Below are 21981 nucleotides of genomic sequence, written 5' to 3'. Positions count from 1 at the left end.
AGTCACAAGCTGACTGTGCCGCGTTTATCCCCATAGTCTCATGTCATGCATGGGCACCCCTCTGATGCCTGAAATGGACCCTGGGGAAACGGGGCACCCCCCTGGTTTCACCTCCAATGAGGCCAAGAGGCTCTGCAGTCCTGGAGTCCTGGAGGGGCAGGAAAAACCAACTGGGTCGTTGTGTGTGTGTGTGTGTTTTAAGATTTTATTGATTTATTTGACAGAGATCACAAGTAGGCAGAGAGTCAGGCAGAGAGGGGGAAGCAGGCTCTCCGCTGAGCAGAGAGACTGATGTGGGGCTCAATCACAGGACCCTGGGATCATGACCTGAGCCAAAGACAGAGGCTTTAACCCACTGAGCCACCCAGGCGCCCCCCAACTGGGTCATTTAAGAGAAAGACAAACTGGACTACTGACAACTCACAGGCCCCTCCTCAGCGTAACTGCTTGGGGAGTAACCGTCCTCATTCCCGCCTGCTGCACAGGGATATGGTGAGGATTACAGGAGTCAATACCCATCCGGACCCCAGCACAGCACCTAGCACAGTCAACAGCTAATACAAGCCAGTTGTAATTATGAAAAGCAGATGGCCAGGAGGTGCATGGTAGGGTGCAGTGGCCTATAGTATACTGCGGGCCAGGAACTCGGGGATCCTGACTGTGTTCCAGTGAGCCCTGCTGGGGCTGTGATGTGGGTGCCCATGAGAACCCCAGCCTAGGAGGAACCTTCGGGTGTGAGCTGATGTGTATGGGGCCTCAGACAAGCTGGCTCCCATAGTATACTGCATCTCCCCCAGCCTTGTTGCTTGGAAAGGCATGTGCGATGGCCATGCCCTGCTCCTTCTGTTTGAGAGAAGAGCCCCAAGTCACCACTCTAGAGGACAACTGTTGGGGACTGAGGGTGGCCCCCATGAACCCAGATACACCCCACCATCCCTGTGGGAACCTGTGCCATGGGCCTTGCTCTGAGAGTTAGAAGACTGGTGGCCTTAAGAGACCAAAGTAACCCTACAGACCCCTCACCTGGTAGAAGAGGTGGGAGCACCGTGCCTGGCTGGCTGTCGCTGAACTTGAAAAATAAAGTTCAGAAATGAACACATCATGATAAGATCAACGGAGTGGACAACGGAGCGCAGTGATGTCTAGTTTCGTTTAAGAGAGCTACTTGCTAATAAGCAGGAGGGGGAAAAAGGTCTTCACTCCTGTAAATTGACAAGAGCTGCCAGGGTGCAGACATATTCACTACGGTCTCATTAAAGATGACCTTACAGGAGAACTTTCTTGAAACTTTGGCGGAGAATCTGGAAACATCACCTAACAGCCAGGAAACACAGCATTACCACAAAGATACTGCAGAGCCTGTTTATTGCATAACTAGCAGGCACAAATTTCAGAACGATTTTACAACGCTTACAGGGTTGTACAATAATTACAGGAATAGAATGTACAATAAACATGAAAGGTACAGAATAATGGGTCACATGGATAGAACACATTTGAACGAAAGGCATTTCGTTTTTCCTATGCAGCATTTTCTTTCATAAAAACAAGGGTGCCTTTCACAGGGCACAGGGAGAGAACATTCTAGGATTGGAGAGCTCACAGCCGCTGTGGATAGACACATGCTCGTCTCACTCTTGGTTCTGCAGCTTCAGTCACTCCTGAGGTGTGTGTCTGTGGTTCCAATTGTGCGAAACGCTGTATTTGCTCTTTGGGCCCGATTCCCTGTTCTTTGGCAAATAAGAACTATTTGCGTTCCGAGGCAGAGGAGGACTTCAGGGCGGAGCTGTCTCGGTCGGCAAGTGTCCGTTTCATAAAGTGCACTTCCATCCTATCAGCTTGTGGCCCGGGGGTGGGGGATGATTTGAGAATGAAGAGTAAAAAAAGGACTTTAGAGAACGCAGGCATTAGTGCAAGGCATGGAACACATGTGCAAAAGGTGGTGAATGGCCGTCCAGGCAAGGTGCGGTTTGCCAGTGGGACTGTGTCGCAGAAGAGGCTGAGGAAATGTGCAGGGTAGCAAAGGAGGCATCTCACTCCACCCAGAACTTCTCTCTGTGGAGTCCTGGCACTGGGTTCCCAGAGCAAACATCTATGGTGCTCTTGCGATTGGAAACGCTCTCTGGTCCCTGCACTTGTTGACCTTCTCTAGGGGCACAGAGACAAGGTCTTTCATCACCTGTTGAGTGTTGCAGTAAAGATGCCGCTGCATCGCCCCCCCGACCCCAGACGACTCATTATTTAGAAGCCTGTCCTCCCTGGGAGGCTGAGGCACCGACTCAAGACGGCCCTTCCCGAGGCCTCTGCACGGGCCCAACGCGAGGGCAGGTGTTTGTCAGAAAGGGGAAGAGGGACAGCGAAGTATGTGCAGCACGCAGACAATGTTGTCAGATGGTGCTGGAACTTAATTTAAGGTAGATGTCCCCTCAGCATCCGACAGGAACATGGCACTTAGGATTGTGCAGACAAGTGGATGAGTCTTTTGGAGATGTGGACCTTTTCCCAGGCTACTCAGTGCAGCAAAATCTGGCAAAAGCATCCACACCCCAGGACTTAGTAAACCAACACCATCATGGTGCTTCCTTCACAACAGCATCCGGTCAAGCTATGAAGATATTTGTGGGTCAAACAGTTCTGTGACAAGACAGGCTTATTTAGCACATACTGAGGCAACTGTGATTACTCTGACTTCTTCATGTGTATGAATGAAGCACTATGGGACAGACTGTATGGGTAAGATGAGGACTAACAGCAACTTGACATAGGGTAGGGGCAGCCAGGGGACACATAAGGCTCGGAAGTAAACCAAGCGTGGCCTCCCCACTGCAGCGGACAGGACCCCTCGGCAGAATCTGTGAGCTGGTCGCCTAGAGACCACAGCTCATCCCTGCTGTGTGCTGTGAGAATGTTTCGTTGCCAACATTTATAAATAGAGAAATGGCAAAAAAACTATTCATATTTCTGGTTATTCTTAAAAAAAAAAATCAAAGCTCTGTCAACCCTGGGCCCACTTTTCCATAAGGTGGCCCAAGTGGAGCTGGGGAGCTGCTGTCCCTCCTGGGTGTGCCACTGCTCCCCCACTGGTCCTGCGGCCCTGCTCTGTACCTGCCCACTCCATTCATCTCCATCAATGCTGCCTGGCCCCTCCCGTCCACAAAAACACCACAAGAATCAGGGACAGGGACATGCTTTACCATTCAGAGCAAGAAAGGTAGTCTTAGCAGTTTAAAAAACCAACGTCAATATGTTCTAGAACCTAAACCTGTACTTTTGTAGCTTCAGGATAGCTGGCAGTCAGAGCACACTCTCTGAGGAATTTATGAAAGAGGAGGTCTAATTTTTAAGTACCAGTGAGGTAATGGAGGAGAAACAAAATCAGATTGTATAAACCTTACCTTATAAGAAGTCCTTAAAGGTGATGAGATGTGCCAAACAGGCCGTGGGAGGAAACTTTAAGTGGTTAGAGGAACTGAGTTCTGGGAGAGAGATACATTACCATGTCAGGGAGTAGGTCATTTCTCTTCCCACAGTTTATGGCAGTGATATCTGAATGGGGTGGCACAGAATTAGTCATGGCTTGTGGGACACGGCACGTTTGCCACGTTTGTAATGACACATCTGGTTTCCTGTGGGAAGGCAGAGCACTGAGCCATGCGTGATAACATGGCCGCACTCCTACCTGGACAAAGCCAAATGACAAAATGACAGGGGACGTGGGGGATGAGAGCTCACAAGGCACCACGGGGACCTCAGGATGATGGTAAAAGGGAAGGAGGATCCAGACAGAAACATCAAATAAAAGAACATCTAACAAGATAAAACAGTTAAAAGCAATGGAGCAGTTCATTGTTTCCTTCCAAGAGAGACTGTCACACTACTTTTAGAGAGGAGCAAAGTCCTTTCTCTACATCCGTGTTTGTAGACCCCCCTAAACTTAGAGATTCTTGCACTAGGGCTGGAAAATTCGCTTATTGCACAATGCTTGCTTGGGAATAGATGAGGTGGATTTTTTTTTTAACCCAACTCTCCCCAGAAAATGTTTCACTAAAAATCTCATTTATAATATTAACCCTAAACAGGCAGTTTTCAAAGGGATGGAAAAGGTTTAACAAACCTGAAACAATGAAACTATGCATTTGGAGGACTATGACCATCAACTCAACAACAGTCACTGACAGCACGACAGAACATCAGCGAGGAAAATGGCAAACAGGCACAAAATAAGGCAAGTGGGTTAAATTAATAGTTGAAAATTTGTTAGAAAACATGCAAAAATAATACTGAGTTTTTTAAAAAAAGTTCTAAACTTTCATTAAATGTTTGTTTCTGTAAAAACTGGCAGAATTCCATGTCTCAATTTGAAAGTGGACCTTAAAAAGCCAAGAAAATGCAAGGGCCGGGCACTGAGCTGTTCAGTTGTTGTTCTCTTTGGTGGTGATGGTGACCAGCTGCTTGGCGGCCTTGGCGATGTCGTAGGCGCACTGGATGACCTGCTGCGTGACCAGCTGGATGTCCGTGGGCGGGCCAGGCTCCCCAGGGAGGGTCTTCTTGCACTCGGACTGGAGTCGGTAGGCACTGGATGTCAGCAAGCGCAGGGAAGTCCTCACCGTGTCAGACTTGGGTTTCTGAACGGAAGAACACAGTCGCCTGTGTGAGCTGCATGGTGGATACCCAAGTGCAGGGACAAGCGTTCCTGTGAGGACAGCTCAAGCTGTTCCATGGGGCACGCAGTTTCATCGTGCCCTTTCTCAGTGGGGGTGCTCAGGACACGGCAAGCTGGGTGGCCCACAGCGTGAGAGACGCCCATGTGTTCCGACTCAAATGTCAAAGTGTACGCAGTGCTGTTTTAGGACACCCTAGTTTGAGCTGGTTTTTCAAAAACAGTAACCCGCTCGGGTGAGATAGTCCAGATACAATTTTAATCTATTTCTGCTTTGCCTTTCAGCACTGGGCTCACACATTCTTGCTTTATTAAAACCAATATTCATAGGGGTGCCCAGGTAGCTCAGTTGGTTAAGCATCTGACTTTTGGTTTCAGCTCAGGTCATGATCTGACACGTCCTGGGATCGAGCCCCGAGTCAGGCTCCTCACTCAGTGGGGATTGAGATTCTCTCCCTCTGCCCCTCCTTCCCAACTCTCACGCATATGCGTATGTGCACTCTCTCTCTCAAATAAATAAATAAATCTTACAAAACAAAACAAAAAAAGCCCACTGGTATGCATGTAGGACAAAATGATTTCCAGGTCCCTATGACTGTTTGCATATTTAAAACTTGTGCTAAATAAAGGTTAATATAGTATCAAGGATCCTGAAGAAATTTCTTTCAGTTCATTTAAAAGGGTCTGAACCAAGTACGGAAGCGACTTACTTTGGGGAATAATGCTGCCATTTCAGTAACGGCCACGTGTATCCTCTCCGAACAGGGGATATAGCTGCAAGAACATCGAAGAGGTTATTCAAAGACAGCAGAAGCACGAAGTACTGCAGAGATGGAGAGAACTCACGGGCCAGAATGCACTCCATTTATATTCCCCCAGAGAAGGGGTTGGGGCCGCTGCCAGTTCCCTGTGGATGCCATGCCAATAGGAGCAGGGTCCCCATCCTTTCCCGAAAGTTCAGTCAATCTGCTACAGTCTCCAGGTATGGAATGTAGGCAACACACAGAACTAGCCGGAGAAGCCACAGCCAGCCAGCCAGTCTGTGACTGCAGTCCCACCACTTCCGGGGGGGTCATTAGATTCTCGTATGCTTCACTTTTCTCAGTTCTTGAGAGAGGATTTCCACACCGAGGTCACAGAACTTAAAAATAAAGGACTGAAAAAAGTCCTTAAAATTCAAAGTGGCACTTACACCTCAACATCCACACGTTGGTTAAAACTGATGGACACATCTCAACTGTTGGGGAATCAAAAGCTTTACTTTGGGTAAAGAGGAAACACTGAGGTCCGCTCTTTTTTTGGCTCACTCACCCACTTTCTCATGAAGCTGCCATGACTTTGCTTGTAATAACGGGCTAGGAGTACAGCCAGCACTTTTCTCTGCCTGCTTAACAAGCTCTAAGAAGACAAAGTGCATGGACTCCGCCTGTCCTCATTCTTTCCTCGGGGCACTGGCATCCTAAGGGCCATGAGATGGATGAGAGCTGAGAGCTGAGGGTTCGGGAGCACTGAGAGAATGCCAGCTCTGTTCCCATTTTTCAAAAGAGGAAACTGAGGCCTGGAGAAGCAGAGAATGTGTCCAAGGTCCCACAGTCGGTGAGAGGAGAGCCGAGCACAAACCCAACTGTCCAGCACCTGAGCCTCGGCCCCTTACCACATGCCACAGGCCTCTCCTGCTATCAGAGACACAACACATTCACACCTTTCTTTAGAGCAGGCCACTTTTCATTCATGACTGGTGACTCTAACTTCTTAGATGAGGAGAACTGCAGGGATGGAGACTTGGGCTTCACTCAGCTTCTTACTCTTGGCACTGGGATGTGCAGCATATGGGGCTGGTTTCCCGCACCTTCAAAATATTAGGCTCCCACCCACAGTATGTGTCACGAGGTCCAGAGACAAAGACACGCTGAAGACAGACAGAGCAGCAGCTCTTAGCCAGCATGCTACCACTGGCCAGGGCGCTGGGTTCAGAACAACTGACCCACAGAGCTCAGGGTGGTGGTGGGGGGAATGGGATATGAGAAAAGCTCACTAGCAGCCTGTTTGCAGCATGTTAGGAAATATGGTGTGAATATGCAGGTGTGGCCTTCCACAAGCGCCCGTGGGGCTGTTTTAAAATCTCCTTTCCAAGACAGGGAATGAAATCTCATTCAGCAACCAGCTTAGCACTTAAAGTCCTCAAGTAAAATTCTTTCCCCATTTTTTAAGTCATAAAGTTGGCTTCTGCTTAAACACTGTCTAATAAACAACCGCTGTATTTCATCTTTGTGAGAAATCTAGTCTCAAAACTATTTTAATTAAGACTGGCTACATTTTACATTTCAAGAGAGTGGTTTATATTATCTTGAAATTCTTCAAATGAGCGATCCTGACTTTTACCTTTGTGAGCAGTTAGAACCATACTCCATAGAGTAACAAAAAAGCCAAGGCAGAGGGAGTCATTTCCCTTGTAAATGAAAGGGTGACAACCCATCTGGACACACAAACACTCAGGGAAAAAGGCTGTGTCTATGGCAACCACTGTTTCAGCCATAAATCTTACTTGAACTAGTATGTCCATTAATAACACGTTAACAGAGACTCATACCTGAAAGATTTTTGCTTAGAGTTTTCCTTTTGACCCAGAGATATAATTCAGTCTTCCCTCTGCTACACAGAAGACAATTTTCTTATGGATACCTCCCCAAAACTCTCTCAGTACGAAATATTTTAGGAAGTCCTCAATGAGCCACAAAAGGAAGCACATGCAGATAAATGAGAAAGTCGTCCTCCTCCTCCTCACTCAGGGGAGTTCATGTTCACAACTTCAAGGTGTTATCCTTCCTCAAAAAAAGGGTTTTGTGTGTAATATGTAGTACTCCTGAGTTGTGTCTTTGTGCACGCATGTGTGCATGCATGAGAGACAGAGGCAGGCAAGGAGTGGGGGTGGAGGCCCAGGGGAGGCACCAGGCTGAGGCCAGGTCAGGAGCTGTGGGCAGCTTGCCAGGCTCAAGGGACCAGGGCGAAGCCTGAAGGTGTCTGTGTAGGCTGCTGGTCTACTTGGGATGAGCATAAGCAACAGATGAACAAGAGGAGAAGGCATGGGTTTAATCAGTACAACGCAAAATTATAAAGTAGGTGTCTTGTATATGTCAGTAACCAGAGATCTTAGAACACTGAATAAGTCATAAAATACTAAATCTCTAGATCAATTATGATTTAAACTAGAAGAGTGAACTAATGCCTAAACTCTGCATCATTCTCTCATGCTCTTAAAAAAATCAGATCCTGAGGTTTTTGAATGGGTTTGTACATCTTAAAAAAAAAAAAGAAAAAGAAAAAGAAAAAGAAAAACAAGTACCTTATTACCTTATTGTGGTCTCTGAGGCCAAAAATGGCTTCTGGGCAGATATTTCTGACAACTACTGAAGAGAACAATGCAATGTAAATATATTTTTTGGTTTGTTTGAAATACAGCGTGGCACTTCTGAACTGGAGTAAAATGAAAAGCGAAGCCTGTTGTCGACTGGTGGGAACGCCCTGAGGGGGAGGCCATCTCGGTATTGGGAGTCCGTTAAAGACTGCCCTTCGGGGGGGGGGGGGGGACAAGATGGCGGGGTACTAGGAAGAGGCGTCTTTTCAGCTGGTACCCCAAAGTGAGCTGATTACCTACCAAAGAACTCTGATCACCCATGAAATCAGCCTGAGATCAGAATTATACACGTCTGGATCTCTACAGGGGCAGAAGACGCCAGTGAGCAGGTAAAGCGGAATGGGAACAGCGGACTGATATCGGAAGATAAACAAAAGGGGGAGGGAGCCACCAGAGGCGACCGGTGCAAAAGTAATACCCCGATACGAGCGAGAGTGCCCTGCGTCTGGGGACCAGCATTAACTCGGAGACTGGTTGAAAGCACTCCAAAAGAGCAAAGGATCGCGGGGGCAATCTGTGGGAATCGGGGCGGTTAGGGACAGGGGCTTGAGTCCCCGGTCCCAGACGGCCTCCCCGGCGCGGAGGCAGAGAGAGTGCGGCGGAGAAACCGGCTCCTGGTCCCTAAGCCGCCAGCGTGCCCCAGAGCGCGGGGTTCCGGCTCCTGTGAGGGGATGGGAGCCGGTCTGCAGAACGCGCGCTAGCCCTACCACAAAGCTTGAGATGCGCGTGCACGTCGCTCCAGCTCTCCTGGGTTTCTAAGGCCCTGGGGCGCTTCTTGACCCGGGCCATTGTTTCAAAGTCTAAGCCTCGCGCCCGCGAAACTCTTCCCCGGACAGAGGCGCGCAAAAGCCCAGCCTGCGGCTTACGGACCAGCGCCCCGTTCTCAGTGCCCCAGACGCGCGCCCGACCCACAGCCGCCTCTGAAAAGAGGTGCGCACAAGCCGGGCACTCCCAGCCCTGGCCAGCGGCAAAATCTCAGTGTGCGATCGCTGCTTGGAACCTCTCTGGCGGTCAGGAGCTCCCAGACAGCCGCCACTGCCTTGGCTTTGGGGACGAGCAAAAGATCCTGCGCCCCCAGGGTCTTTAACTTGGAACCTGCACTGCCAGCATCCAAGGGGGAATTTATTCAGCTTCTGCACCCAGACTGAGGCTTCTGAGACGGAGATCAGGAAGTGTTCCAGGGTGCACCTTGACTGCACCAGAGTTGATACATCCAGCTACATCTGTTCAGTCTTCTCCCACCAAAATGACTAGGAGGAGGAATGCCCAACAGAAGAAAAATACAGAGGATGGACCTTCCGCAACAGAGCTAACGGCTATCAACATAGACAATATGTCGGAAAGAGAATTCAGGCTAACAATTATCCAGGCAATAGCTAGGTTGGAGAAAGCCATGGATGACCAAACAGAATTGATTAGAGCCGAACTGAAAGCGACCAGACAGGATGTTCACAATGTTAGGGCGGAGCTTAAAGCTACCAGGGAGGAGGTCCACAATGCTCTCAATGAGTTCCAATCCAATCTAAACTCTCTCAAAGCTAGGGTAACTGAGACAGAAGATAGAATTAGTGATCTGGAAGACAAACAGATAGAGAGAAAGGATCAGGAGGAAGCCTGGAACAAACAGCTTAGATCCCACGAAAGCAGAATTAGGGAAATAAGTGATGCCATGAAGCGTTCCAACGTCAGAATTATTGGAATTCCTGAAGGGGAGGAGAAAGAAAGAAGTCTAGAAGATGTCGTGGAACAAGTCCTTCATGAAAACTTTCCAAATCTCGCGAATGAAACCAGCGTTCATGTACTAGAGGCTGAACGGTCTCCACCCAAGATTATACATTCCAAAAAAACATCACGACACCTGATAGTCAAATTGAGAAATTATAATTGTAGGTATAATCTCTTGAAAGCCGCCAGGGCAAAGAGGCTCCTTACTTACAGAGGGAAGCCCATCAGAATAACGTCAGACCTGTCCACAGAGACCTGGCAAGCCAGAAGAGGCTGGCAAGATATATTCAGGGCACTAAATGAGAAGAACATGCAGCCAAGAATACTTTATCCAGCAAGACTGACATTCAAAATGGATGGAGAGATAAAGAGTTTCCAAGACCGGCAAGACTTAAAAGACTATGCAACCACCAAGCCGATACTGCAGGAAATATTAAGGGGGGTTCTATAAAAGAGGAAAAATCCCAAGAATAGCATTGAACAGAAATATAGAGACAGTCTACAGAAAGAAAGACTTCAAAGGTAACTCGATGTCAATAAAAACGTATCTATCAATAATCACTCTCAATGTGAATGGCCTCAATGCACCCATAAAACGGCACAGGGTTGCAGATTGGATAAAACGACAGGACCCATCCATATGCTGTCTACAAGAGACCCATTTTGAACCTAAAGATACACGCAGACTGAAAGTGAAGGGGTGGAGAAGCATCTTTCATGCCAATGGGACTCAAAAGAAGGCTGGGGTAGCGATTCTCATATCAGATAAATTAGACTTCAAACTAAAGACTGTAGTCAGAGATACAGAAGGACACTACATAATCCTTAAAGGGACTATCCACCAAGATGATCTAACAATTGTAAATATCTATGCTCCCAATATGGGAGCAGCCAATTACTTAAGAAAACTGTTAATCAAGATAAAGAGTCATATTGATATGAATACACTAATCGTAGGTGATCTTAACACGCCTCTTTCAGAATTAGACAGATCATCGAAGCAGAAAATCAATAAAGAAACAAGAGCATTGAACGACACATTGGACCAGATGGACCTCATAGATATATACAGAACATTCCACCCTAAAACAGCAGAATACTCATTCTTCTCAAGTGCACACGGAACCTTCTCCAGAATAGACCACATACTGGGTCACAAATCAGGACTCAGCCGATACCAAAAGACTGAGATTATTCCCTGCATATTCTCAGATCACAATGCTTTGAAACTGGAGCTCAATCACAAGGAAAAGTTCCGAAGGAACTCAAACACCTGGAAGCTAAAGACCACCTTGCTTAAGAATGCTTGGATCAACCAGGAGATCAAAGAAGAACTGAAACAATTCATGGAAACCAATGAGAATGAAGACACTTCGGTCCAAAACCTATGGGATACAGCAAAGGCGGTCCTAAGGGGAAAATATATAGCCATCCAAGCCTTGCTCAAAAAAATTGAAAAATCCAGAACACACCAGCTGTCTCTACACCTTAAAGAACTGGAGGATCAACAACAAATCAAACCAACTCCACACATAAGAAGGGAAATCATCAAGATTAGAGCTGAGATCAATGAGGGAGAAACCAGAGATACAGTAGAACGTATCAATGAAACTAGAAGCTGGTTTTTTGAAAGAATCAATAAGATCGATAAGCCACTGGCTACACTAATCCAAAAGAAAAGAGAGAAATCCCAAATTCATAAAATTATGAATGAAAGGGGAGAGATCACAACTAACACCAAGGAAGTAGAAACAATCATCAGAAGTTACTACGAACAGTTATATGCCAATAAGCTTAGCAACCTTGATGAAATGGATGCATTCCTGGAAAAATATAAACTACCAAAATTGAACCAGGAAGAAATCGACAACCTGAATAGACCTATATCTAATAACGAGATTGAAGCAGTGATCAAAAATCTCCCAAAAAACAAGAGCCCAGGACCTGACGGATTCCCTGGGGAATTCTACCAAACCTTCCAAGAAGAAATAACACCTATTCTCCTGAAGCTGTTTCAAAAAATTGAAGCAGAAGGAAAACTTCCAGACTCTTTCTATGAAGCCAGCATTACCCTGATCCCCAAACCAGGCAAGGACCATACCAAAAAGGAGAATTTCAGACCAATATCACTGATGAATATGGATGCTAAGATTCTCAACAAGATCCTAGCCAACAGGATCCAACAACACATTAAAAAGATTATCCACCATGATCAGGTGGGATTCATCCCTGGGCTACAAGGATGGTTCAACATTCGTAAATCAATCAATGTGATACAACAAATTAATAGGAGAAGAGAGAAGAACCACATGGTCCTCTCAATTGATGCAGAAAAAGCATTTGACAAAATCCAACATCCGTTCCTGATTAAAACGCTTCAAAGTATAGGGATAGAGGGAACATTCCTGAACCTCATCAAATCTATCTATGAAAGACCCACAGCAAATATCATCCTCAATGGGAAAAAGCTTGCAGCCTTCCCGTTGAGATCAGGAACAAGACAAGGATGCCCACTTTCACCACTCTTGTTCAACATAGTATTAGAAGTCCTAGCAACAGCAATCAGACAACAGAGAGAAATAAAAGGTATCCAAATTGGTAATGAAGAAGTCAAACTCTCTCTCTTCGCAGATGACATGATTCTTTATATGGAAAACCCAAAAGACTCCACCCCCAAACTACTAGAACTCATACAGCAATTCAGCAGCGTGGCAGGATACAAAGTCAATGTGCAGAAATCAGTGGCTTTCTTATACACTAACAATGAAAATACAGAAAGGGAAATTAGAGAATCGATTCCATTTACTATAGCACCAAGAACCATAAGATACCTGGGAATAAACCTAACTAAAGAGGTAAAGGATCTATACTTGAGGAACTATAGAACACTCATGAAAGAAATTGAAGAAGACACAAAAAGATGGAAGACCATTCCATGCTCTTGGATCGGAAGAATAAACATCGTTAAAATGTCTATACTGCCTAGAGCAATCTATACTTTTAATGCCATTCCGATCAAAATTCCACCGGCATTCTTCAAAGAGCTGGAGCAAATAATCCAAAAATTTGTATGGAATCAGAAGAGACCCCGAATCGCTAAGGAAACGTTGAAAAACAAAAATAAAGCTGGCGGCATCACCTTACCTGATTTCAAGCTTTATTACAAAGCTGTGATCACCAAGACAGCATGGTACTGGCATAAAAACAGACACATAGACCAGTGGAACAGAATAGAGAGCCCTGATATGGACCCTCAACTCTATGGTCAATTAATCTTCGACAAAACAGGAAAAAATATACAGTGGAAAAAAGACAGTCTCTTCAATAAATGGTGCTGGGAAAACTGGACAGCTATATGTAAAAGAATGAAACTCGACCATTCTCTTACACCGTACACAAAGATCAACTCAAAATGGATAAAAGACCTCAACGTGAGACAGGAATCTATCAGAATCTTAGAGGAGAACATAGGCAGTAATCTCTTCGATATCAGCCACAGCAACTTCTTTCAAGATACGTCTCCAAAGGCAAAGGAAACAAAAGCGAAAATAGACTTCTGGGACTTCATCAAAATCAAAAGCTTCTGCACAGCAAAGGAAACAGTCAAAAAAACAAAGAGGCAACCCACGGAATGGGAGAAGATATTTGCAAATGACAGTACAGACAAAAGGTTGATATCCAGGATCTATAATGAACTCCTCAAACTCAACCCACACGAAACAGACAAACACATCAAAAAATGGGCAGAAGATATGAACAGACACTTCTCCAATCAAGAAATACAAATGGCTATCAGACACATGAAAAAATGCTCATCATCATTAGCCCTCAGGGAGATTCAAATTAAAACCACATTGAGATATCACCTTACACCAGTTAGAATGGCCAAAATTAACAAAACAGGAAACAACATGTGTTGGAGAGGATGTGGAGAAAGGGGAACCCTCTTACACTGTTGGTGGGAATGCAAGTTGGTGCAGCCTCTTTGGAGAACAGTGTGGAGATTCCTCAAGAAATTAAAAATAGAGCTTCCCTACGACCCTGCAATTGCACTCCTGGGTATTTACCCCAAAGACACAGATGTCGTGAAAAGAAGGGCCATCTGTACCCCAATGTTTATAGCAGCAATGGCCACAGTCGCCAAACTATGGAAAGAACCAAGATGCCCTTCAACGGATGAATGGATAAGGAAGATGTGGTCCATATACACTATGGAGTATTATGCCTCCATCAGAAAGGACGAATATCCAACTTTTGTAGCAACATGGACGGGACTGGAAGAGATTATGCTGAGTGAAATCAGTCAAGCAGAGAGAGTCAATTATCATATGGTTTCACTCATTTGTGGAGCATAACCAATAGCATGGAGGACAAGGGGCGTTAGAGAGTAGTAGGGAATTTGGGTAAATTGGAAGGGGAGGTGAACCATGAGAGACTATGGACTCTGAAAAACAGTCTGAGGGGTTTGAAGTGGCGGGGGGGTGGGAGGTTGGGGTACCAGGTGGTGGGTATTATAGAGGGCACAGCTTGCATGGAGCACTGGGTGTGGTGAAAAAATAATGAATACTGTTTTTCTGAAAATAAATAAATTGGGAAAAAAAAAAAAAAAAAAAAAAAAAAAAAAAAAGACTGCCCTTCGGTGCGCTGTGACACATGTTTACGCAGGGAGCTCCTGAGGCATGGGGGTGTGTGAGAGGGAGGCCTGCCTGGGAAGAGGGGGATGAAGAGCCATGTAATTCTCATGGAAGGAGGCTGAGCAACAGCCTTCCGTTTTTTCTCTGAGGAACCTCCAGCAGTCCACCCAGAAGACGAACTCTCATCCTTCACTAAACACTGTCCACTCCTCTCCTGTTGAGTGGAAGAAGTGACCCTGGGGCAAGTCAGAGGTGTGGAAAAAGGGAAAGGGGAGAGAAGGGGAGTCTAGTCTGGCGGTGCTGGGATCACAGAGAAGACAAAAGATGCTGGTGCATCTTTATGTGGAGTGAGAGAACAAGGAGGCCAAGGAGGTGGAGCACAGTGTTCCTTGAACAACTTACACTCTGCCGACTACAGAAGACAGTGAGATTGGTGAGGGCTTGTGCCTGACCTCTGCTGCTTTCATAAACTCAATGGGAGGATGTTACATGGGTTTCACGAGTGTCTCTCGACACGGCTGCCCATGTGAAACTAGGACGTCACCCCGAACAGTGAACGACTCATCAGAAGTTCTCAGAATTCGTGCTCAGTGAACAAAAGGTTGAGCTCGAACAAGAACCAGTCCCTTCTTCACCATAAGAAATAACTCTGCAGGGGCTGCCTGGGGGACTCAGTCGGTTAAGAGCCTCCCTTCGGCTCAGGTCATGATCCCCCGGTGCTCGGATCAAGCCCCTTATCCGATCCTTGCTCAGCGCAGAGCCTGCTTCTCCCTCTACCTGCCTAGATTGATTTCCCCCCACTCCTGCTCTCTCGCTCTGACAAATATAAACAAATAAACAAATAAATTCTTAAAAAAACAAAACAAAACAAAACAGAACAAAACAAAACTGCAGGATGTGGTTCTGCTCAGAGTAAGATGCCTCTTACTTCAGGAGCATAGTATTATTTGGGTGTCAATTAGATTCACTTTTATCTGTAAACCACTTTGTTTCCTAGATGTTCACACATGCTTGCACACATGCACACACATACATGCACAAAAAGGAGACCTAAGAAATCAAATTTGTGTCAGGATACCTTTTAAATCAGACAACTCTGCTCTAGCTAGAGACCACAGGGAGCACAGGGGTTGGAAGAATCAACCGCAAGCTCTAAGGAAGCTTCTTTCTTTCCTATTGATATCCAGCACCAGGAATAGGACTAACCTTAACTAGGCTGCAATCCTATTTCTAGAGGCATCTGTTTCCAAAGCACTTTTCATAAGAACATGGAAAATGGAAAATACCAAGTAAAAACAACAAAAAAACCCACTGAAATTTACAAATTGTTCTTAAGCCTGTTACACAAACTGAACTTTTCAAAAAACCTTAAAAATAACAGCATGCTGAAATAAACCCAACCCATCCTTGTTGGTAATGGAGCAGCATCTCCTTCAGAGCATGTGTACTTTTCCAGGTGGGATTTCCAAACCCCCTTACCTGTCATGTTTATTTTCTTGAGCTGCTCTCAAGAGCTCCTGTATGTTTTTGGTGATCTGTTCAGTTTTCCGGATGACGTCTTCCGTGCTGGGGAGGACGGGGCTTGGGGCTGTGTGGGGTTCCGCTGTATCTGGTACTGAGCCGTCGCCTTGCCACACCATACTCCTCTGCCTTCCCTTTCTGCCTGACCTGTGACCATCAGAAAGTGGCTACATGTGACAGGTGCTTCTCAGCTGCCTCTCTGCTTCTAAGAGCCAGTGCATGTGCACCTGCTAAATGCATGAGCTGGCTGCTTGTGTGGTTTCCTATATCCTGTCGGGCAGGAGACTCACAGTGAGGCTGCTTCCTCAACAGGCAGCCACAGCTCACATGGCGGCTGCTTCATGCTACCACAGGGTTGGAAATTATGAGTCTCAGAGAAAGGGTCAAGAGGGGGAAAGGGAGGAAAGAAGTGGAACAGCAAGGATGTGCTGTTACAGAGCCATCCTTAAGCCAGCTCATCCCTTGGGCTACAACATAGAATGTGACCTCACGCTGACTTAAGAATACCGATTTTAAGCACATTACAGCCTCAGAGACATGTATAATACGCTGGTAAAAGAAAACCAGGCCCCTGGGGTAATAACAGGATAAGAGGTTGAACTATGAACTTAGGCTTCCATGTTTTATGACCTCCTGGGTCTGAAAATACAGAGCAGGCACGTGGGGGATAAAGTGCGTCTCCTGAGCATGGCTGCTAGGTCTCAGGTTCAAGAGCCCACCCCAGGGCAGTTCTCCTACAGCTGTACCCTGTGTCATCTGGGTCCGTGTCATTAGGGGTGTTGTCATAGTCACTTTCAGGCGTGCTGTTCTGCTTCTCCAGCCTGGATGCCTGCAAAAGAGAAAGGCAACACCCATTATGTTTCAAGCATGAGACATTTGGGAGCCTTGCCTAGGAATCAATACCTATTAGGCTACGTGGCCTTCAAGCCCCAGATCTCACTTGGGACAGGAATCAACCCTTTATTGAAAATTTAGTAGAAGCTGAATAGTAGATCCAGAAATGATTTCTCTCCTTCTTGGCACCATTTTCTTCTTAGCTCAGTGGCAACTCCATAAACAGATCCCTGGTATAAACTAATGCAGACATGTGAGGCAACAAACTATATTTAGTTCTCTAAGGAGTATGGAGTTTAACTAAAATACAATGCAACACAGGGTAGCACTTACATACTCAAGACCTTTAGTGCTAGAAGCCGGCTGCAGATTATCTAGTCTAATACCAGATGAGAAAACAAAGGGCCAAAAGAGCTAGGGGACAACACCAAGGCCACAGAATCGGCAAAAAATCAGCACCAAGAACCTAGGTCCCGTCTCCTACTAACTCCAGTATTCCATGCCTGGGGCCCTGAGGATTGTCACTGCTCAGAGCCCTTAGGACTTTCCAAGAACTGCCCTCAGAGACAGTTGGTATGAGCCACACAAGAAAACTGGTATTACTGTTGCATGTTTTTTGTGAACCAAAATGGATTAATCCAGCATGACACTTGGTTTCCAACCACTTTTATGTTTCCCAAAACATCTATCCCTTAGGATACAAATAATTGATGCAATTGTGGAGTTTTAAAAATGAGACACAGATTCAATAGAGGAATCTTAAAAATGTTTTGGGTAAACACCAGCACAGTGAAGCATAGGTCTTCCAGGGTGACCAAATTTGGAGGGGACCACATTACATTCCCTTGAAGGGGGCTATTAGTTAGCTCTGGAGTGTTATAAAAATGATTTCCCGGGGTGCATGGGTGGCTCAGTGGGTTAGAGCCTCTGCTTTCAGCTCAGGTCATGATCCCAGGGTCCTAGGATGGAGCCCCACATCAGGCTCTCTGCTCAGCAGGGAGCCTGCTTTCCTTCCTCTCTCTCTGCCTGCCTCTCTGCCTACTTGTGATCTCTGTCAAATAAATTAAAAATAAATAAATAAAAATGATTTCCCCTCAGTATTTATTTTATCCACAATGTTTGGGAATTTCATCCTCTAGAACAGAAGTCAGTGGAATCTGATTCAAAACCTAACAACTACTTTGCAAAATATAAATACGAGCTATTTCCACCTTTACACCTTGAATTTAATCCAAGTTAATTGAAACATGTGACTAAGGAATTTTATTGATGCTGCAATAAATGTGGCTAAAGATATGGCTGTAAATTAAGACCCTTGTTCAAACCTATGGAGACTTTGTATCTTCATCCAAAAGAATGGCTAGCGTAGAGTAAGCCAGTCTAAGAGTCAATATGAAATCTAATTATCTGCTCCTTGCTGGTAATGCTGCTTGGCCCTCTGAAGGCCCAATGCAGACTGGAAAGGCTGCCAGCCCCAGGGTGGGGAAAGACTTATTCATGCCCCATTTCGCTTTACTCTCCCCATGGCCTCCTTTTCCCCTCCCAGGGCAAAGGCGCCCTTCTACTGTATGCTGAAGTTTTCCCATATTTGAGTGTTCCTATTTGGTTCTCTAATATAAGACACTTGCCAGGTTCCTAAAATTCAATGTGAGCTCATGCTCTATCTACTCAAATTCATCTGGCAAATGATTTAAAGTGTTGGCTTGGAGCCATGTGGAGAGTCTGTAAAGCTACTCTATATAAAATCTAGGACAACCTTCCAGATCCCTGAGTTTTCCTCTCCTATCAGTAAGCAGTTCTGTTTTACCGGGTGCCTTATTCTGACCTGGCTTTATGAATCTATCAGTCAGTTACTGGATACTAGAAGTGTAGCTGGAAGACCAAAGCTAGGCATGTACCCTGTGCAGGAATAGGGAAAGCAGGCTCTTCTAGAGGTGACCCAAAATAAACAAAAATACCTCATCTTACCTTTCACAGGGAATGCTTATTTCCTTTAGTTTTAATATACACATACACATGTGTATATGTGGATGTGTGTCTGTGTGTGTACACACACACATGCACATACAAAAATGAAACGTAAAAAACTTGCATTTAAATAATTATTCTAGAAAATTCATCCAGAGCTGCTCCAGTGGAGAAATCTAGAAAACAGAATTAAACCCAGAAAATCTCACATTTTTATAATCAATCTTTCTGTTTTCCTTGGTGTAAATGTGATAATTACAAATCAAATGCATTACCCCGCAATGATTGAAGTACCAGGTTTCATTCAAACATTTTAGAAGAGTTAACAACTCATATATCCAACAAGTACTCAGGAAATGCTCCTCAAGCACAGAAAACAACATATAGCAATAACCATCTGGGAAATCAGCTACTCACAGTCTTTCATCGTTGTCAACAAAAGCAAGGTACAGGATTTCAAATTAGTCAGCATTTAATTATATAAAAACGATTATAAACATGCAGAGCTAAGATTAAGACCTATTAGTTAAAGTGCTGCCCTCTCAAAGCTGTTAATAGAAAAGTTACCTTGTAGCTGGTGCTGGTTTAGTTTACTGAATAGATGTGCAGTTTTCTCTGAATACCACAATAGCTTAAACTCATGATGAAGCTGTCAGGAACAATCAAGATTATCAGTATAGGGGCGCCTGGGTGGATCAGTGGGTTAAGCCTCTGCCTTCAGGTCAGGTCATGATCTCGGGGTCCTGGGATCCAGCCCTGCATTGGGCTCTCTGCTCTGCAGGGAACCTGCTTCCCAACCCACTCTCTGCCTGCCTCTCTGCCTGCTTGTGATCTCTCTCTCTCTATCTGTCAAATAAATAAATAAATCTTTAAAAAAAAATTATCAGTATAAATGATGTAACTGTTAATCTTGTATAAAACTGTCTCAGCAAGCAGCTGTGTACGGATTTTCAAAACTACCAAAGATAATTTTTTTTAAAACAAATTTCACAGTGGGCAAGGGATTTACTTGACCCTTATTAATAAAATTTCAAATAAGTTGTTTCATTTCTATTTAACTGTCCCTCAGTTAACTGAAAAATTACAATAAAAACACTGCAATTTAATTTCTGAACTCTTCAGAAGACCAATACAATAAGAATTCCTTTTACTAGATTACCTCCAAGTGTTAAAAGGGCCTGAATGAGCCATATGGCACTGGTAGTGGGGAAGAAAGACTCTGTCATTCCTACTGATATGGAAGGAATGGAAAAAAGCCTAGTGCAAACCCCACCCTGTCTGGGAGAGTACTGCCTCACCCATAGCCACCTTCCCTCCTCTCCAGTTAACCCTTCTGTTAAAGAAAGTGTGCCATGACCTGAATGCACATCTTCAAAGCCTGTACACTCTCCCCACTGTTTTTCAGCTTGACATCATGCACTCTTTGCGTAGCAAAGGATTTTCTTTTTTTTTTAATTAGCTCCACATTCAGCTTGGAGCCCAGTGCAGGGCTTGAACTCACGACCCTGAGATCAAGACCTGAGATTGAGAGTTGGATGCTTAACTGACTGAGCCAGCCAGGTGCCACAGGAAAGGATTCTTTAAACTGACCATGCCTTTGGGAGCAGGAATGTCATTCAAGTCCCTAGGATACTTCAACTTACCAAAAGGTTGGGTATAGAGGAGGTGCTTAATAAATGTGATTGTCTGGTTACTCTAAAAGGGGCTTATTACCTGGATCACATACTGTTACAGGGAATGTAACTCATACATCATACATACACAAATGATGTATGATTTACAAGCTGGACTTGACCAACTCTTGAGCACCATACTAACAGCTGCCTACACCTCCAAAGCTGCCCCATATTGCAATTCTGATGCAGGACGCAGGGACTGCAAAACCTGGGTATGTCAGGTATGGCATGGACATAAAAAATGTCAACAGGCAAAGAAATAAAAAAATAATAAAGCATGATGTCTTAGTGTTTCAGTTAGCCCAAGTATACTAATGTTATCTGATAACTGTTACTCTCGACAAATTTGACACAATTACCCTTTTACGATATTTAACCAGCAGCCAGCTAATTTTCTGATTGTTTAAAGAGACAGTATGTTCTGAATAAATGTTATAGGGCGAATTACAAACTTTGTTAATATTAAGTGAAATTGAGCAACATGGGGTTAGAGAAAAGGGAGACCGCCTCCTACAGACATGCATGTGCGTGTGTGTCTGCGCGTGTGCGCATGTGTGTGCCCTTGAGCCGCTGTGGTGAGAAACCTGGGGGAAGTACTGCCTCATGCAGGACAGAAGGGCAGTTAGTGGAGGGCCAGGAGAAGCACAAAGCACCGAGGGGCACTGCCCCTCCTCCAGAGAGCAGACCGGTCAGAGTGTACTTAACCCTTCGGGTGCTTTCGTCCCTCGACCAGGAAAGTGTGGAGGGGAAGGAAGGCAGAGACGAAGAGGAGGTCACAAGCGCACTCCTCCCGATCTGGAAGCGGAAAAAAAAACACACTTGGGAAAATACAAAACAAACAAAAAACCCTACCACCTACCCTGGCTTTAGTCCAGGGCTTCCCAGTAAAAGAATCCTAAAAAGTAACTCACTGTGTGAGATCAATGCTGAAATTTCTGTGACAAGCAGGCTCACTGCCAGGCTAACTGATGACAGGTCCCCAGAAATGTTTACTCCTTTAGTGAGATGCCTCCCAGAAGTTACTTGGAATTTACAAAGCTACTTTTCCATAAGAGCAAAGATAACATCTAGCCTAATTTGTTCATTTTGTCAGTTTTTTTTAAATGGATGGCTTTAAATGAATATTTGTTTTTTAATCAGGATATACTTGAAATAAGAAACTATATGAATGGTTCAGTTGGTATAGGTTATTAATCTATTCTTCAGTACAGATACAGAACTTTAGCAATAAAATAACATTGCATTCTAAATGTTTCTAAAATAAAAAAGGATACTGTGAAAACTGACAAAGTTGCTTTTCCTAATTTTTGTTTTCAGTTATACAAAAATAAGATTAAGTTAGTTTGATGGCATTTCCATTACACCAAACATATCAAATCAATTGCCTTAGGATGCTTTAGCCGAAACAACTTAAAAAGCTGAAGAGACCCCCCCCACACCCAACTACAATACAACACGGAAATTTTATTGCACTTAAGCCTGACAAAATTAAACTAGGGCTTAATTTACTAGACCATATCCTTTACTCTGCATTTACTCAAAACTTCT

At 44.9% G+C, this 21981-nt stretch overlaps 2 protein-coding genes across 17 annotated transcripts in view; one reads left to right on the top strand and one right to left on the bottom strand.

Moving 5' to 3' along the window:
* Nucleotides 1-4143, top strand: part of LOC122903316 (trichoplein keratin filament binding) — a 29175-nt gene extending 25032 nt beyond the window's left edge. The window contains exon 13 of the mRNA XM_044244076.1: nucleotides 4080-4143. Coding sequence (XP_044100011.1) covers nucleotides 4080-4109 — 30 coding nt within the window. The 3' untranslated portion in view covers nucleotides 4110-4143. The remainder of the gene's footprint in view (nucleotides 1-4079) is intronic.
* Nucleotides 1349-21981, bottom strand: part of GIT2 (GIT ArfGAP 2) — a 58804-nt gene continuing 38171 nt past the window's right edge. For 9 of the 16 annotated variants that reach the window (XM_044244056.1, XM_044244067.1, XM_044244059.1 and 6 more), the window contains 5 exons: nucleotides 21139-21228; nucleotides 16702-16784; nucleotides 15914-16102; nucleotides 5371-5434; nucleotides 1349-4625 (listed from right to left, as the gene is read on the bottom strand). In XM_044244056.1, coding sequence (XP_044099991.1) covers nucleotides 4413-4625; nucleotides 5371-5434; nucleotides 15914-16102; nucleotides 16702-16784; nucleotides 21139-21228 — 639 coding nt within the window. In that variant the 3' untranslated portion in view covers nucleotides 1349-4412. The remainder of the gene's footprint in view (nucleotides 4626-5370; nucleotides 5435-15913; nucleotides 16103-16701; nucleotides 16785-21138; nucleotides 21229-21981) is intronic. The other 7 variants (XM_044244060.1, XM_044244069.1, XM_044244070.1 and 4 more) reach the window with 1 other exon arrangement.

Source organism: Neovison vison, chromosome 3 (genome assembly GCF_020171115.1).
Source record: "Neovison vison isolate M4711 chromosome 3, ASM_NN_V1, whole genome shotgun sequence".
Taxonomy (NCBI): Eukaryota; Metazoa; Chordata; class Mammalia; order Carnivora; family Mustelidae; genus Neogale; species Neogale vison.
The sequence above is the reverse complement of the archived record's forward strand: the minus strand, read 5'-3'. Positions and strand labels throughout refer to the sequence as shown.